Raw genomic sequence first — 19,106 nt, forward strand, 5'->3', positions numbered from 1 at the left:
GTTTGGATTTTTTTTGGTTTTTACACTCCTTGGTACTTAATCCATAGACTTTAGATCTGGTCTTAGTTTTATGGACAGCAATCCTACAGGATCTGATGGAGCAGGTCCAGAGGAGGGCCACGAGAATGATCAGGGGGGTTCAACACCTCTGCTACATGGACAGGCTGAGGGAGCTGGGGGTGTTCAGCCTGGAGAAGAGGAGGCTTCAGGGAGACCTAATAGCAGCCTTCCAGAACCTGAAGGGGGCTACAGGAAGGATGGAGAGAGACTGTTTGCAAAGGCCTGCAGTGACAGGACAAGGGGCAATGGCTTCAAACTAGAGCAGAGCAGATTTAGATTGGATGTTAGGAACAAGTTCTTTAGCATGAGGGTAGTGGAACACTGGACCAGGTTGTCAGGGAGGTGGAATTCCTGGAGATATTGAAGGTGAGGCTTGACAGGACACTGGGCAACCTGATCTAGCTGAGGATGCCTCTGCTGACTTCAGAGGGGGTTGGACTGGGTGACCTTTGGAGGTCCCTTCCAAGCCAGGCCATTCTATGACTCTATCTCCAGATGCTGAGCACACACAGTAGGAGTGGTTCTGAAAAGAAACTGTTTACTCCAGTTCTGCATCTGATTGCATAGAGCCATTGCTTGTTTGGTTTTTCCTTAGAGCTCCTGCTGCCTGTCTGAGAATGGATGCAAAGCAAGTTATTTCACCTTTTCATTGTCCATAATTTGAGCAGAATACTTCTGTTTAAAGGTGATGCTTTATTCCTCCTGGGAATGAAGTTGCAATCACGTAGCTGGCTGTTTCCTTTATGAGGACTTCAGATAACAACAACAACAACAACAAAAAGCACAACTACTGTATTTCCTTGATGCAAAAATGTGTCAGAGCCTGTATTGCTTTCTTAGGGAAATGGCTAATCCTCTGCCTTTCATTCCAGCTTTACTTTTGGAAGCTCAGTCAACGCCATTTCAAATAACTCCTTCAACCATGGCAAATATTGTGAAAGGCCTCTATACACTACGACCAGGTGAGACAGAAAAAGCTTTCTGGGGCACTCTCATGCTCTGGGTGTGATAAGTTTTCCTCAGTGCCTGTGCCCTTAGTGTCTGTCTAATGCATGTTTGACAAACAAATCATAATGGCTTAGTTCTGCTCGGCAGAAGCTCTCATTCTGCTTGTCGCCCGTTTCTCTGGCTTGTACAAGGTACCACCTGAATGCCAAATCTGTTCAAACAAAGAAAACACCACCACCAAAAAACCACATAAACCAAAACCAAACCAAAACCACACACACAACACCCCCCAAACCACGTAGCCCAATATATTGATATAGTTTCAATATATCAGTAGATATTAGAATAGAATAGACCAGGTTGGAAGAGACCTTCAAGATCATCGTGTCCAACCTATCATCCAACACCACCCAAACAACTAACCCATGCAACCAAGCACCCTATGAAGTCTCCTCCTGAACACCTCCAGTGATGGTGACTCCACCACCTCCCCGGGCAGCCCATTCCAATGGGCAATCACTCTCTCTGTGTAGAACTTCCTCCTGCTCAAGCCTAAACCTCCCCTGGCACAGCCTGAGACTGTGTCCTCTTGTTCTGCTGCTGGCTGCCTGGGAGAAGAGACCAACATCTGCCTGTCTACAACCTTCCTTCAGGTAGTTGTAGAGAGCAATTAGGTCTCCTCCAGGCTAAGCAACCCCTGTTCCCTCAGCCTCTCCTCATAGTGCTTGTGTTCCAAGCCCCTCACCAACTTTGTTGCCCTTCTCTGGACATGCTCCAGCAAGTCAACCTCCTTCCTAAACTGAGGAGCCCAGAACTGGACACAGGACTCAAGGTGTGGCCTAAGCAGTGCAGTGTACAGGGGCAGAATCACCTTCCTGCTCCTGCTGGCCACACTGTTCTTGATGCAAGCCAGGATGCCATTGGCCCTCTTGGCTGCCTGGGCACACTGCAGGCTCATGTTCTGCCTACCATCAATCATCACCCCCAGGTCCCTCTCTGCCTGGCTGCTCTCCAGCCACTCTGACCCCAGCCTGTAGCACTGCATGGGGTTGTTGTGGCCAATGTGCAGAACCTGGCACTTGGAAGTGTTCAATCTCCTGCCCTTGGACTCTGCCCATCTGCCCAGCCTGTCGAGGTCCCTCTGCAGAGCCTCTCTACCCTCCAGCAGATCAACTCCTGCCCCCAGCTTGGTGTCATCAGCAAATATACTGATGATGGACTCAATGCCCTCATCCTGATCATCAATAAAGATGTTAAAGAGCACAGGGCCCAGCACTGATCCCTGGGGCACACCACTGGTGCCTGGCTGTGGCACCATTCACCACCACTCTCTGGGCTCAGCCATCCAGCCAGTTCCTAACCCAATGCAGTGTGCTCCCGTCCAAGCCATGGGCTGACAGCTTGGCCAGGAGTTTGCTGTGGGGGACAGTGTTAAAAGCCTTACTGAGGTCCGGGTAGACCACATCCACAGGGCTCCCCACATCCACCAGGCAGTCACCTGATCTTAGAAGGAGATCAGGTTGGTCAGGCAGGACCTGCCCTTCCTAAATCCATGCTGGCTGGGCCTGATCCCTTGGCCATCCTGTAAGTGCTGTGTGATTGCACTCAGGATGACCTGTTCCATGGTCTTACCTGGCACAGAGATCAGGCTGACAGGCCTATAATTCCCTGGCTCATCCAACCGCCCCAAACCACCCCAAAACAAAACCACACCCACAACATCCCCCAAAACCAGACAAACCCCACAAACCCTATAACAAAACCACACATCAAAAAAAGGCTCAAAACAAACAGCACCAAAAAAAACCAGAACAAAGCTGCATACAAAACCCCCCTTAAACCAACCAACCACAAAAATCCCAAAGCAAAACCACACACACAAAAAACACACCAAAACCCTCAAACAAAACCACTCACAACACCCCCAAAGAACAAATAAAAAACACACCAAAAAACCCAAACAAAACCACACACAACCCCCCCCAAAACCCAACAAAAAAAACACCAAAAATCCCAAACAAAACCACCCACAACCCCCCTCAGAAAACAGCCAACACACCAAAAACCCCAAACAAAACCACACACGCGCCCCCAAAAAACAAACAACACACCAAAAAACCCAAAGAAAACCATGTACAACCCCCCAAAAACCCAACAAAAAACACATCAAAGAAACCTAGCAAAGCCATACTCAACCCCCCAAAAACCCAACCAAAAACACACCAAAACCCCCAAACAAAACCACACACAACCCCCCCAAAATCAAACAAAAAACACACCAAAACCCCCAAACAAAACCACACACAACCCCCCCAAAATCAAACAAAAAACACACCAAAACCCCCAAACAAAACCACACACAACCCCCCAAAGAACAAACAAACAGTACACCAAAAATCCCAAACAAAGCCACACACAACCCCCCAAAGAACAAACAGTACACCAAAAAACCCAAACAAAGCCACACACAACCCCCCAAAGAACAAACAAACAGTACACCATAAATCCCAAACAAAGCCACACACAACCCCCCAAAGAACAAACAGTACACCAAAAAACCCAAACAAAACCCCACACAACCCCCCAAAAAGCAAACAAACAGCACACCAAAAAACCCAAAGAAAACCACATACACACCCCCAAAACACATAAAGAACACCCCAAAAAACCCAAACAAAACCACACACAACCCCCCTCAGAAAACAGCACACCAAAAAAACCAAACAAAACCACACACAACACACCAAAAACCCCAAAGAAAACCACACACAACCCCCCCAAACCAAACAAAAACACACCAAAAACCCCAAACCACACACAATCCCCCAAAAACAAAATACCAAAAAACCCAAACAAAACCACACACAACCCCCCCAAAATCCCAACAAAATCCACAAAAAACCAAACCCAACACAAAACCACAGACAACTCCCCCAAAACAATCAAAAACCCCACAAAAAAATCTCCAACCAAACCAAAATCACACACACAAAAATAGCCCCAAATGAACACCACCACCACAAAAAGCCCAACCAAACCAAAACCACACCCACAAAACCCCCCAAAACAAACAAACCAAACCAACTTTGACAACTCCTGCACCATTGTATGGGTTGGACAAACAGGCTGTTAAAGCCCAGTAGTCCAGACACTTTTCAAGCTATGAGTAGTAATCAGTGTCTTGAACCTCTTAACAGCTGCTGTGTCGTACCAGAGCCAGCAGCGTTCAGCGTTTACACCACCAACTTGCAGTGAGAGAAGGCATCTTTGAGAAATGTGTGGACAACAAAAAACAGGCTGCCAGGATTGATATGCCAGGATTCAGACAGTGGAACTGAACATTCCCTAGTGAGAGGCTGCAAAGCAAGGGGCCAGTGTGCTGCAGCCAAGGTGTACATCAGGATAAACTCATTTGTTAGAGGGTGCTGCAACACTAAAGCTGTTAACCCAGATAATTTGAGTTGTTAATTTTGGAGCTTTTAAGGACTCAGCTAGATGCAGTCACAGTTGATCTAGTGTTGATCTTACTTTAGGAAGAGGTTGGATAACCTCCAAACATGCCTTCCAGCCAGCATTCTCTGAACATGCAAGGGCAGTCTAAGTTATGCTACATGGCACACAAAACTTAAGTCTTGTAGTAGTTCTTTCCAGTCACAAGAATGATGAATCTCTTATTTCAGAGAGCTACAACTGCCAGCAATGGGCACAGGAGCTCCCAACAGGGAGCCCCTATTACAAGAGGGATATGGATGTGCTGGAGGGTGTCCAGAGAAGGGCCACGAGGAGGAGCAGAGGGCTGTCCTCCTATGAGGACAGACTGAAGGAGTTGGGGCTGCTCAGTCTGCAGAGGAGAGGGCTCCGAGGTGACCTAATTGTGGCCTTCCAGTATCTGAAGGGGGCCTACAGGAAGGCTGGGGAGGGACTTCTCAGGATCTCAGGTAGTGATAGGACTAGGGGGAATGGAATGAAGCTGGAGGTGGGGAGATTCAGACTGGATGTGAGGAAGTTTTTCCCCATGAGAGTGGTGAGGCTCTGGAATGGGTTGTCCAGGGAGGTGGTTGAGGCCCCATCCCTGGAGGTATTTAAGGCCAGGCTGGCTGAGGCTCTGGCCAGCCTGATCTAGTGTGGGGTGTCCCTGCCCATGGCAGGGGGGTTGGAACTAGATGATCCTTGTGGTCCTTTCCAAACCTGGCTGATACAATGAAATGAAAAACCACGCCAAGAAACCCCAAGCAAACCCAAACCACCCCCACAAAAAACCCAACAAACAAGGAAAACCCACCACAAAAAGCCCCAACCAAACCAAAGCAAAGCCACACACACACGAATAAATCCCAAACCCAACCAAACAAAACACCCCCACCTAAAAAAGCCCCAAAACAAAACCCAAACCTAACACAAACAAAAAACAAAACCACCAAAAAAACCCCACTAACCAAACAACAAAAATCCCCCCCAATCCCCCCCCAAAACCCAAACCAAACTCCCCAACCAACCAAGCAAAAAACCCTCATCCTCCTCCCCAATAAAAAGATCCATCTGAAAAACCCCAACAACCACCCCCCAGAAAGCCTCAACCAATTAAACCTCAACAACCCCCCCCAAAAGCCTCAACCAATAAAACCCCAACCCCCCCAAAAAAAAAAAGCCCCAACCAAAAGCCAACAACCACCCCCAAAAAAATGCTCCATCCAAAACATCCACCAACCAAGCAGCCAAAGGAAGCCCCAAAACTAAACAGAGAGAAGAAACCCAACCATAATAAACCAAACCCACCAAACCTCCACAAATGAATCCAACCCTACCCTCTACTCTGGAGAGAGAGGGAAGAGCTTAGCTAAATTATTCCTCCTGTAAGGAGGCTGTAGGAAAGTGTCAGTAATATGTAAAATGTCAGTAAAAGTGTCAGTAAAAAGTAAAATGTGGTAGGGCTAGAGGAAACAGCCTCAAATTGTGCCAGGGGCAGACATTAGGAAAGAACTTCTTCACTGAAAAGGTTGTCAAGCATTGGAACAGGCTGCCAAAGGAAGTGGTGGAGTCACCATCTCTGGAGTTGCTTAAAGGACTTGTAGATGTGGACATAGAATAGAATCCATAGAATAAACCAGGTTGGAAGAGACCTTCAAGATCATCACGTCCAACCTATCAACCAATCCAACCCACCTAAACAACTAACCCATGGCATGACATGATGTAGTGATGGTCTAGGCAGTGTTGGGTTAATGGTTAGAGTTGATCTTAAAGGTCTTTTCCAACCTAAATGGTTCTGTCTCTCTTTATCCAGTCCAACCTATCAGCCAACACCATTTAATCAACTAAACCATGGCACCAAGTGCCAGGTTCAGTCCTGGGGTTGCTTAGCCTGGAGAAGAGGAGCCTCAGGAGAGACCTTATTGCCATCTACAACTACCTGAAGGGAGGTTGTAGCCAGGTGGGGGTTGGTCTCTTCTCCCAGGCAACCTGCATCAGAACAAGAGGACACAGTTTCAAGCTGTGCCAGGGGAGGTTTATGCTGGATGTTAGGAAGAAATTCTGTACAGCAAGAGAGATTGGCCATTGGAATGTGCTGCCCAGGGAGGTGGTGGAGTCACCATTACTGGAAGAGTTTAGGAAGAGCCTGGATGAGGCACTTGGTGCCATGGTTTAGTTGCTTAGGTGGTGTTGGGTGATAGGTTGGACTCTATCATCTCCAAGTTCTTTTCCAACCTGGTTAATTCTAATCTCAGTTCTGACTCAGCAGGCCCTGTGAGATGCAGCAAGACCTGAATTTCAATTCAGGGATGAGGTGGTTGACCAAAAAAGAAATAGTAATTCCATTCTCAACCTGCAAACATCTGATTTGGCTCTGAGCAACCTGATCTACTGCGAGGTGTCCCTGCCCATGGCAGGGGGTTTGGACCTAGGTGATCCTGCAGGTCCCTTCCAACCCTGACAATTCTGTGATTTTAACAGTCTGATTATTTGTCCTACTTGCTTTCTGTGGCGCTTGGGGGATGGTTTTGTGGGCAGTTTTTTTGGGGTTATCATTAAAAAGAAAAGTAAAATCAAGATCCTAAAATGTGTTTAAAATAGAGCAAAGTGACCTTTGTCTGGGAGTAAAGTGTTCACAAAAGCATCTCTTCCATGTGCTTTATTCTTGCTTTCACTTTTCCTACAGAATGGGTACAGATGGCACCAGCTTTATTTTCTAAATTCATCCCAAATATCCTACCCCCTGCTGTGGAGTCTGAGCTTCAGGAATATGCTGCTCAAGATCAGAAACTTCAAAGAGAGCTTATGCAGAATGGATTTACTAGGTAATCATTCTTAGTCCTCAGCTGTAATTGTGCTGGACAGGGCTGAAATGGTAAAAATGGATACACCTGCAAACACTGAAGAAATCATTTAAGAGTTAATAAAGCACCTTCACAACTCAGTATCCTTGAAACATGGCCTTATTCTCTACCTATTTTGCACATCACCCACCCTGCAAATGGTACCAAAGAGTCACTGATCAGAATCTTGGAATGTTTTTGTGGCAGAAGTTGCTCCCAGCACATGCCTCCCTCTGTTTTGGTAGTACTTCAAAGGCAGGATCCTGTTTTTATTCAGCCTTTAGTTTGGCCATTTGTTTTCTATAAGCTGCCCCTTTTTCATGATGCTTTTTGAGAATGTCAGTTGATAACTTCTCCTTATTCCACTTCCAGAGACAGTCAAGGTATTTATTTTAAAGTAGGCAGTTCTCTTCTGAGGGTCTGGGGCAGGGGGAAAAAGAAGCAAGGGAGACAGTGGAAAACTGCTCATAACCTGTATTGCTCAACCTGGACTGTGCCTGTTCTGTGCCCTTCTCTTTATCAGCCTGGACAGAAGCATGGTACTTTCACCACTGCTTTTGCACCAGTCTGACAAACCAGGATCAGACTGGGAAAGCCACTGAGCTCTGATCTTGGCAGGTTTCTTTCTACAGAAAGAGGGATAGGTCTTCATCTTGTTACCTGTGCAACAATGAGAATCTGGTCCTGTAGTCTGAACACTGACTGGATGTGTGTATGTTTAGTGTTAGATGTGCTCCTGGATTCCACACTCAAGTAGTTTTCCTTGAAGGTGATACCTCTCTTCAAAGCCTGGTAAGCTAGCAAGCTGTGAATCTCTACTACTGACCCAAATGCAAATGGTGTTCGAGGCTCACTCCTTGCAAGGATTTCTGTGAGGAACAGAATTTTGCATGAGTTTGAAGACATCAACACCAAAGGCATAACAGATAAATTATTTTCTTTCAGTTCACTTTCAAAGTGAGTAGGTCTGTAACGCTGTCAGGTGCACAGAACAAAACAACACCACAATAGGAACACTTTCATTTTGCCTCACTTCCAACCCACCACTTCTGTAGGTGGCTTGTAACAGTTCTGCTTACAGCTGCGTTTCACTAGCTTTCCACTTCATAGAGAATTAAACATGAAGCTTCAAGCAGTAACAGACCACAGCCACAAACACAATTGGTTTAAAAAAGGTTGTCCCTTAAGTAACTGCAAATAGTATCATAGTATCATAGAATCAGTCAGGGTTGGAAGGGACCACAAGGATCATCTAGTTCCAACCCCCCCTGCCATGGGCAGGGACACCCCACACTAGATCAGCCTGGCCAGAGCCTCATCCAGCTGTGAGAAGGAAACTCTCTAAAAGGCCAGGGAGGGTTGTGGGCAGGATACTGACTGATACTAAGGCTGCTGGATGCTTCTGTGGTGCTAACAAGAGAGCCTTGATGGGATGCCCAGTATTTTAGAAACTCCTGTCTTAGGCAGAAAAGTAATCCTCTAGCACTGGAAAAATGCAGATCCATGGGAAATTGTTTCTGTTCTCTGTTCTGTTCTCTGTTCTCTCCTGGGCTGCATCAGGAGAAGTGTGGCCAGCAGGTCGAGGGAGGTGATCCTCCCCCTCTACTCAGCCCTGGTGAGACCCCACCTGGAGTACTGTTTCCAGTTCTGGAGCCCCTATTCCAAGAGGGATGTGGAGGTGCTGGAAGGTGTCCAGAGAAGGGCCAGGAGGATGATCAGAGGGCTGGAGCACCTCTCCTATGAGGACAGACTGAAGGAGTTGGGGCTGTTCAGTCTGCAGAAGAGAAGGCTCTGAGGTGACCTCATTGTGGCCTTCCAGTATCTGAAGGGGCCCTACAGAAGGCTGGGGAAGGACTTCTCAGGATCTCAGGTAGTGATAGGACTAGGGGGAATGGAATGAAGCTGGAGGTGGGCAGATTCAGGCTGGATGTGAGGAGGAGGTTCTTCCCCATGAGAGTGGTGAGACCCTGGAATGGGTTGTCCAGGGAGGTGGTTGAGGCCCCATCCCTGGAGGTGTTTAAGCCCAGGCTGGCTGAGGCTCTGTCCAGCCTGATCTAGTGTGGGGTGTCCCTGCCCATGGCAGGGGTGCTGGGGCTAGATGATCCTTGTGGTCCCTTCCAACCCTGAATGATACTATGATACTATGAAAACAAAAGATTTAGAGCTTGAGGAGAGTCATACAAGGAAGAACCAGGTGAAGGTTTCAGTGTCATGTACTGCCTGCAGAGGCTAATTTCTAAGAGTTCCTCTTCCTTTTGAAGCTTTCTGCAGTATGGGATGTTCTGGACACGGGAGGAGTGTTTGTGTGCCTTGTGGGTTTAGCAAATGGGTCCACCCTAGCCTGTGCTTTTCTGCTGCTGCTGTTTCTATTTAGCTTTCCTTCAGTTTCCCAAATACAAACGCAGAGCAAAACTTCGCAGTGGGGCAACTCACTGTTGACATTCAGTGTCTGATGAATGTGTTTTGCACAGCCTATTTTGTATGGCTGTGCTGTTGGGGAGTGAGTGCAGGCTGGTAAACCCAGAGGTTACATAAAGTGGTTAGGTCTGTCGCTGTGTAAAAGGACACAAGTGAAAGAAAACCGAAGTGCAGGCAGTCTGTTTGCTCCGTGGCATTTTGCAGTGGGTATCTGCAATGCCTGTTGCCTGGAAATGTAGTTCAAGATGTAATATGCTATAAACATAGCTTATATTTACTTATCATAGTATCATGGTATCATAGTATCAGTCAGGGTTGGAAGGGACCACAAGGATCATCTAGTTCCAACCCCCCTGCCATGGGCAGGGACACCCCACACTAGATCAGCCTGGCCAGAGCCTCAGCCAGCCTGGATGTGTAGATTTGTATGTATGAGAGGGTTGTTTTTCTCTCTTATCAAGCAGTGTGTCCAGTCTGTTCTCTTCTGGGTTGGTATGAAGTGTCTGTTCTCTGATTGTGCCAGGAAAGGGTGATGGCTCAGCTGCTGCATTTCCTACAACAACAGCCATGAGGAACACAGCCCAGTTAGGTGTCTTCAGCAGCATTAATGACGTGCCAGATTCTAGTTGAAATAGTCAGCTTATCAACACTATTAAATGCATTTGTTGCAGAAAAGGGGAACACAAGCTGCTTGCCTGGCAGTATTTCACTTGTGAAAGACCTTAATCAAGGCATACACAGTGGGTCCATCAACTGAAGAGTGGTTTCAGGGAGGAACACTTTATATGAATAGGAGGAAAAAAAACTTCAATTTCTCCCACCTTCCAGCAGATAAATGTGAAATTACACCTACTGTACTCACAACAGACTGCAATCTCTCTTCCTTATCTAGCAGTATGAATAGCATATTGTCAGGGCTAGGGCTGGGCTGGCCACTAGACAAAGGAGAGCTGCTCTCCATTAACCTATCTCCCTTCACAAAGGGGAAGAGAAAGGGAGTAAGCAAGAGAGGCTTGTGCTGGAAAAGAAAGCTAGAACACTATTTATGAGAATAATGATAAAATATATACAAATGGATACAAACCCAACCTCCAACCCAGTGCCCTTGATGGCAGGGATGTCCCTGTCACCTGCAGCAGATGGGAAATGGATTCAGGAGCTGGATTCTGGAACTGGATTCTTCAGGAGTGGAGGGATAGGGATTGAAGGCAGAATTGAGAGAGTCCTCCTCAGACACTGGCCAACGAAGCAGCAGCTTGTTCCTCACAATCACTCAGCATATACCGAATGTGATGTCCAGGGGATGGAATCCCTCCTTGGTCACTTTAGTGTCCCTTTTCCTGTGCCTTTCCTTTTACTTTCTGCACCCCAAAGATGCCACACAAGATGTTCATAGCAGCAAATATGAGCAGGAGCCTTTCTGCACCCCAGCCCTTTGCAGTAACCATGCACAGCAGCATTGTCACTGCCAGAAGCAGATGCTGCCTGTGAAAGCATCCTGTTGACTTCAGAAAATGCTGTCACACAGCAGGCACTGAGCTGAAAACTTGAAATCACTGAACAGGATTAGTTCTGCTCTGCCTCTAACCAGGACACACCTCTATCATCACCAGAAACTTTTGTGAGGCAGCCACATTCTCCAGGTGTGAGGGTTTGTGTGCACAAGAAAAGTCAACACAATGAAGTCTGTTCTCTTTGGGCACCTGGTGAATGCCCTGGTTGAAAAATGTGCTTGGTGAAGATAAGAGCTTCAAGTTCTGATAAAGTGGTGGAGGTGCTGATAGCCTTGAGGGTTTCTTATGCCACAGATGCTTTGGCTTTAGAAAAATCTTTGGGCTTGTGTTTTTGCAAGGTCTCAGTCACTGCTGCATTCTCCATCCTCTTCTCTCTTGCTGCTGTGGGAGAGGAAAGTTATGGAAGGGAAGAAAAGTTTTGCTTCAGTAGCAAGCAACACTTTGTCCTTAGGTGTATATGGCTAGGCGTAGGTATGTGACCAGTAGAAACTCAGGCAGCTACCCACCCTCCTCTGGAGAGACCACAGGAGGAAACACAGGAGGAGTTGGGCTGGACACAGAGCCCTGTATGAGTGGATTAGGGTGGAGAGGGGAATAGTGGAGGAACATGTCATCCCAGCTCCACTTCCATCCCTGGGAGTGTAACTGCACTCCTGAATGCTCTAATGCAGTTCCCCTGCACCCCTCTGAATAAATAAAAGAGCCTGGATGAGGCACTTGGTGCCCTGGCTGAGTTGATTAGCTGGTGTTGGGTGATGGGTTGGACTGGATGATCTCAAAGGTCTTTTCCAACCTGGTTAGTTCTGTATTCTGTAAGACTAAAAGGGGGGGGGGTGTGGGATAGGGGGGGAATGGATCCAGATAGGTGGGAATTTGATTGTGAGTTTTCAGGATCAGTGATGTCAGCTGGTGTCCATATAACTTCAGCTATTTAAATCTTGAGCTTTAAATCCTCTAGATTTAAATAGCTAGAGCTGTATGAACACCAGTTCATATAACTTCAGTATTCTGTCAGCTCAAACTTGCTTCTCATGTAATGAGAAATACCTTTTTTCGTGGAACTGGATCTATTGAGCCAAAGTTTGGTTGAGGAGCTTGGATTAAAGAAAACAATTTTATGCATGACTGAAGGCCACACTGCACAGGAAGAGTTCTCCTCATCTTAATTTTGTGGACAAAATGATCCTGTGAGATTAAAGCTGGTGTGTTTGACAAAAGGATGAGCTAATTCCACCTATAAAATAGAGCTGCCATCTCTGTTTTATTAAATTAAGCCTCCTGCAGTCAGGTGTTATTGCTAGCAGGCTTGCATTTGGTTCCTGAAGCCTGTGGAAAGCTGATGCTGGTGCTGTGATATTTCACTGTTGGTTTTCATTTAAAGAAAAAAGAATCCTAGAATATTTTGGGTTGGAAGGGGTGTTTAAAGGTCATCTAGTTCAACCCTCCTGTAATGAGCAGGAGCATCTTAAATTAGTTCAGAGAATCATGACAATCTCTTTATCTTTTATTTCCCCCCCCAGAGGTGACCAGTCACGCAAGAGAGCTGGAGAAGAGTTAACATACAGTGAGTATGCATCTAACCCATCCCATCCTTGGTGGGTCAGGGTGGGCTTCTGGCTTCTCAGGCAGGCTGTGGTGCATCTCCACACAGAGCTACCTGTCTGAGCTACCTGTCTGCCACTGTAACCTTTCCTATTCAAACAAACAGTACAAGCTTCCTGCATCTAGAGCCTGGCTGTAACTGTGAAACAGCAAGATACCCCATGTACCAAGGGCAGGATACTTCCCCTTGGTCTAAGGGGAAGCTAAGGTCCTCGGGAAAAAGAATGTAGTCCCAAGTTGCTGCTTGGTCAGTATTATAGAATCACAGAATTGTCAGGACTGGAAGGCACCTCAAGGATCATCCAGTTCCACCCGCCCTGCCATGGGCAGGGACACCTCACACTACAGCAGGTTGCTCACAGCCACATCCAGCCTGGCCTTAAAAGCCTCCAGGGATGAAGCTTCCACCACCTCCCTGGGCAACCTGTGCCAGTGTCTCACCACCCTCATGGGGAAGAACTTCTTCCTAACATCCAATCTGAATCTACCCATTTCTAGTGGTTTTTTTTTTTCCCATTCCCCCTAGTCCTATCACTCCCTGACACCCTAAAGAGTCCCTCCCCAGCTTTCCTGTAGCCCCCTCCAGATACTGCAAGGCCACAATAAGGTCTCCTCGGAGTCTTTTCCAGGCTGAACAACCCCAACTCTCAGTCTGTCTCCAGCCCTCTGACCATCCTCATGGCCCTTCCTGGGATACCTTCCAGCACATCCAGATCTTTCTTACTGCCCATAAGAGGGCAGGAAGTGAAATGATGACCCATTCCACCTCGGATACAAATCACCTGCTGGTGATGCATCTTTCTGTCTATTGACAGAACAGAGTTTGAAGGGCACTTGTTTTTCAACTTGGAACCTGCAGTTACCTCTCTAGTACAACCTGGGATCCACCTGTGTGGAGTTGTATTTGTCCACAACTGTGATCCATGCAGCATGGAAGTTCTCTTCATTTAGGGATGAAGTCTTTTGCTGCATGTTGAAGTGTGAGGTTCTTTACTCCCATCATTTCCCCCAGTATCTGTTAGGGAGGTGGGAGAAAGTGACAGGAGTGATATCTCTGTTGTCAGTTGTTTGCTCTGCTTCAGACAGCCCTACTTCAGGTACACTCACTCCCAGGTCCCATCTTCTGTGCTGAATAATTATTTGGCTGGGAGAGAATCTCATCCCATGCATTCTAGGTTAGGATTGAGGTACAAGGTCCTGATTGTCATCAAGTAGCCTCGGTGACAGGGGAATAGTACCTGTTCTGGTTCTGTTATTGACTTCAGTTCCTCTTATTGCATTCTTCCCACCAAATTCCCACCTCTGCTTTCCACTGAGGGTGTCTGCTTTATTTGCTGCCATAAACTGTCACACTGGTTTATGGTGAACACCTTGAGGTGAAGGGATGGACACTTCCATGGTGTATCTGCTCCTGCAGGCAATGCTGGGTTTTGGGGGTGTGGTGGGTTGAAATTCCCCGCAACATAAAAGGGCCAGACCAGCTCAGTTGGAAAGCAAATGAAGGTGTATTTACAAGCAAAACTACAATCTAAATGCAATAAATACCTACAAAATGTACAATATTTACATATATGTGCATTTCATGAACACAGGAACCCCCCTGAACAAAATCCAGGGGGCTACCAAGAGCTTCCCTCTCCCTGCTCCCTTCCTTCCCCCTGTGCACAGGACAAGAGAAAGAGCAGAGAGTGGTTAGTTAGTACTTAGCTAAAACAAAGCAACTCAGCCAAGGTCAGCAACAGCCAAGAAAAAGCCAGCTAGTATCTGCCAGAATGAAGGAAATGAAAAGAGAGGAAGTTAATGTACACAGCTAACTATGTAAGACACCAGGCCAAAGGGATTATTTAGACCTCAGCATTATTTGCCCTTTTACATCCAATAGTGATTTATTTCTGCCCTGTACTCAGCACTGGTTAGGCCACAGTTCTGGACCCCTCAATTCAAGACACATGTTGAGTTGCTGGAAGGTGTCCAGAGAAGGGCAACAAAGCTGGGGAGGGGTCTGGAGCACAGCCCTGTGAGGAGAGGCTGAGGGAGCTGGGGTTGCTTAGCCTGGAGAAGAGGAGGCTCAGGGGAGACCTTGTCTCTGTCTACAGCTACCTGAAAGGAGGTTGTAGCCACGTGTGGGTTGGTCTCTTCTCCCAGGCAAGCAGCACCAGAACAAGAGGACACAGTCTCAAGCTGTGCCAGGAGAGGTTTAGGCTGGATGTTAGGAAGAAATTCTTCTAGGAAGAGAGATTGGCCATTGGGATGTGCTGCCCAGGGAGGTGGTGGAGTCACCATCAGTGGAAATGTTTAAAAGGAGATTGGCTGTGGCACTTGGTGCCATGGTTTAGTTGATGAGATGGTGTTGGGTGATAGGTTGGACTTGATCTCTAAGGTCTTTTCCAGCCTGGCTCAATCTGTGTTTACATTCTACCACTTTCTCTCCAAGATCTGTGGAAGTTTTTTCTAGGCACAGCCTGAAGCTACCAATGGGTGCTTGGGAGAAGGGGAGGGGGCAAAGGTAAAAGTTTAATGTGAGAGAATTTTGGTGAACTTTGGGTTTTTTTCTATGATTTCAGATGGCTCATCAGCTTGTGCAAGCTCCAGGGGTTACAGATAGTGAACATGCTGGATCAGCTTCGATTTCTAGCCAGAACAGACACTGGAGGAGCACAGGCAGTATCCGGAGCCTCCTTTGGCAACTGCTGATACTGAAGCTCTGACACGAACTCTGCCTCAAAGAAGAGTTTTGGACTTTTCTTCTTTTCTATAATGTCAGTTGCTGCTACAGTTGGGATGACTTTGAAAGACAATGATTCCTTGGTCTAGCCTATCAAGTTATAAATGCTCTGTGATTTATGGTGTGTGTGTGTGTGTCTGCGTGCGTGCATGCGAGGAATGCACCTTGAAAACCGATCCTTTCAAAGTGGGAAGAAGGGGCAGCCCAAATCAGCAGCTTCCAAAAGCATTAGAATGGAAGAATCCTTTTTGCACTCTTTTTTCTTAATATTAAGGACATTCTTAAAACTAGTTTAACACACCTTGGTGTAGTAGTTTTTAAACTTGGAGGTATTTTCTGGAGCCTTTACTTTCCAATAACAAGAATAAAGTTTCCTTATTTTGCAGTATTTCTTTGTTAGTTGCAAAAATGGTCACCTCTTAAGAGTTGGTCCCATGTAAATGTACCTTCTGTCAGGGAGTTTGGAATTCCAGATGTTTTGTTTTTCCCTTTCCTTTCCTCTCTTTTTGTTTGGTTTTGGTTTCCTTTGTTCCTTGCTATTTTGAGATCTGTTTTCCTACGTGTTTTGTACTCTCGTGCCTTCAGCTTGTGCACTTTGCAACTTTATAGACCATGTGTTGTTAGCTGCAAAATGTGTCCTGGAGGAGAAACTTGATGTGAACAAACAATGCTGCAAAGCTGCACTTTTCCTCTTGCATTATGGGAGGTGAATTTATAGGAGGAAGGAAGAAAAGCTTGGCCTTTCGCCGCCACTGAGAGCGACTTGGAAGTTTGTCCCCTTTTCTTTTTCATGTGTATTAGTGTTTAATGCTGGGACCAACTCTTGTGGAACACCTCTCATTGACTTTTCATTGGCTTCCATAATTGCAATAGATCAAGATGTGACTTCCAGACTGATTGAAATACTGAGGTGGATTTTATGCTGTGCAGCATAGAAACGATGCGGGCAAGATTCTCCAGTCAAGTTGGTCTGCAAAGTGCATCTCTGTCAGCACCAGCCAGATTTGCACCTGGGCCATCAGTGAGCAGTGGTACTTGTCCAAGATCACTTTGTGGCTCCTGTGCCATGTCCTCTAGTCTGAGGATGTGGTGGGAGCCTGACAGCAGGATGTAGTCAGAATCAGGGAGTTGAGGAGCGTAATGCACGCCTGTGGACCTGTCAGCTTCCTGCTTCCAGCCTGGTGTCAACTCAGCTGGAGATCCAGCTGAGCCCAACTCCAGGAGCTCTGGACCTCGGGTCTAAATACTAATGATTGTGAGATGGGCTTTAATCAGTGCTATGGCTAATGCAGCTCTTTCATGAGGGGAGAAACATACTTGAAAAAGCAGTTGAACTACAGGGTTGAGGGTTTGGGGTTGTTTTTTCATGTGTGTGTGTGTGTTACTCTGGATTTATTTTTTATCACCTTTAGTTAATGAAATGAGTTGGCAACATAAAATCTTCCTGAAGTGAAACAAAGGTTTGTTCAGTGTTGTCTTGTGCAACTCTTACTAAGCCTGTTAAAAAAGACAGCAGAAGAAAGCAACACAGCTCCCTTGATGCTCGTATGAGTTTGTCACAAAATGCAGGAGAAAGGTTATAGAATAAAAGGCAAAAAAGGATGTGGCAGGGACAGAGTTCCTTTGTTGTTGTTTTAGAGCCAGGCTCCCTGTAAGTTAAGCTAATGTTACCAGTTTCACATCAGCCACTTGGGCAGTGCTGTTAGTTTGGAGGACTGGAGGGAGGAAGAATGAGGAGGGCAATGCTGTGACTGACAGATTCAAAGGTGATTTGCCTGGAGATATTTCTTTGCCTGTTCGCAAAGCCTCTTGCATGCGCAGGAAGTTCTCCGTGATGAAATCAAAGACGAATGCTTCGGTGTGCTGTGTGCCAGCAGCCTAGCACAGCCCCAGCGCTGGAGAAGTCAAACCACTCTGAGCAGGGATTTTTCAAGTGTTGATGGTATTTGCTTCAACTTTGCCACCAGCTGGTTGAAGTTGCAGCAGGGTTAGGTAAAACAGGAGGTTGTGGAGGCGTTGCTGAAGTGTGCAGCGAAGTTCATGAAAGCTGTTAAGGAACAGAGACGATTCACTGGCTTCCAGATTTTAATCAGGTTTGGCTTTAAACAAAACCTCTGATAGTGTCCTTAGCTTTAAAAGAAAATCACTGTTTGCTGAAATATTCTTGAGTGAAGAATAGAGGCATTAACCTAATGTGGTTCAGGTTTGTTTACAGCTTCCTTGCCATTCTGGTTCACATCAGTGCAGTAACCAAGCTGTGTCGTCTTCATCAGGTCACAAGTTATCACGGCACAATTTGGTTTCTGTTCTCGGAGTGGTTTTGCTGGTTCAAGTTTGTAAGTAACATGCAGGGCTTTAGCTTCACCTTCAAGGCAAGGGTTCAACATCCTTTTTTGGGTTTTTTTTTTACATTGCACTATATTTGGGACACAAACTTCTAGGACAGCAATTCCAGCGAAAGGTAAAACGTTCCTGTAGGCGCGGTTCGCTTGGTATGCACTGAGCAGTGCTTGGATGCTTCTGGGTCCTGTGTAGCATTCTCACCCTGCCACCACAGCAGAGAAACCTGTTTGTTAAGCACCGTGTCACGATGTAAACCTGGCATTGAAGTTCCTGTTCTGTTGAGGCATTATTAACATAATGCTAAAATATTGTTCCTCTGTCGACGACGTCAGCGCTCTGCCTGAGCATGAAGCAGAATACAGCAGCCTATGCTAAATGGTTTTGTTCCTCTGTAAACTTGCATTCTACTTAGCAGCAGAACTAACTCAGCCACCTTGAGCAGTGGTACTGTACAGCCACCACTGCCAACAGCATGATCCTAACTGCAGTATTCAACTTAACCAGACGACTCGTGGTGAATCCGTTGCGTCTGTAGCTTAACTCTGTTTAAGATCAAGCAGTAAAATCGGTTATCCAATGGGTGTCCTCTTTATGTTGCACTGGTTCTGCAGCCAAACTTGCTCCATTAAAATATTTTTAGATCAACTTGATTCCTTGACTTGGGAAGTTGAAATGTTTCTTTTCATCCTCCTGCCTACTGTAGCAGTGGGTAATTAATGCATGATGAAGGAGGGAGTCGAGCCAGGTGGTGAAGGAGGGAGTCGAGCCAGGTAAGTACTCTTCTACAGCTGCATCCTTCTCTGGTTGTTGACAAAGTATTTATGAATGAATACTTTGAAGCAAAAGCTTCTGACTCCTGTTGTCTGGTAGAAATACAACAGCACCAGAACAAGAGGACTCAGTGTCAAGCTGCACCAGGGGAAGTGAGGAGAAAGTGTACACTGCACTGGTTAGGCCACACCTCGAGTCCTGTGTCCAGTTCTGGGCCCCTCAGTTTAGGAAGGAGGTTGACTTGCTGGAGCGAGTCCAGAGAAGGGCAACGAAGTTGGTGAGGGGTTTGGAACACAAGCCCTATGAGGAGAGACTGAGGGAGCTGGGGTTGCTTAGCCTGGAGAGGAGGAGACTCAGGGGTGACCTTATTGTGCTCTACAACTACCTGAAGGGAGGTTGTAGCCAGGTGGG

At 46.6% G+C, this 19,106-nt stretch overlaps 1 protein-coding gene across 2 annotated transcripts in view; it reads left to right on the forward strand.

Annotated features, from left to right (window-relative positions):
* Window positions 1–18,574, forward strand: part of CACUL1 (CDK2 associated cullin domain 1) — a 75,238-nt gene extending 56,664 nt beyond the window's left edge. For both annotated transcript variants that reach the window (XM_068166127.1, XM_068166126.1), the window contains 4 exons: window positions 933–1,022; window positions 7,166–7,304; window positions 12,775–12,818; window positions 15,421–18,574. In XM_068166127.1, the coding sequence (XP_068022228.1) occupies window positions 933–1,022; window positions 7,166–7,304; window positions 12,775–12,818; window positions 15,421–15,461 (314 nt within the window). In that variant the 3' untranslated portion in view covers window positions 15,462–18,574. The remainder of the gene's footprint in view (window positions 1–932; window positions 1,023–7,165; window positions 7,305–12,774; window positions 12,819–15,420) is intronic.
* Window positions 18,575–19,106: the final 532 nt, after the last annotated feature.

The sequence above is a fragment of the Melanerpes formicivorus genome, unplaced genomic scaffold (assembly GCF_026170545.1).
Source record: "Melanerpes formicivorus ecotype bairdi unplaced genomic scaffold, bMelFor1.0.p_v2 SCAF_97, whole genome shotgun sequence".
Classification (NCBI taxonomy): Eukaryota; Metazoa; Chordata; class Aves; order Piciformes; family Picidae; genus Melanerpes; species Melanerpes formicivorus.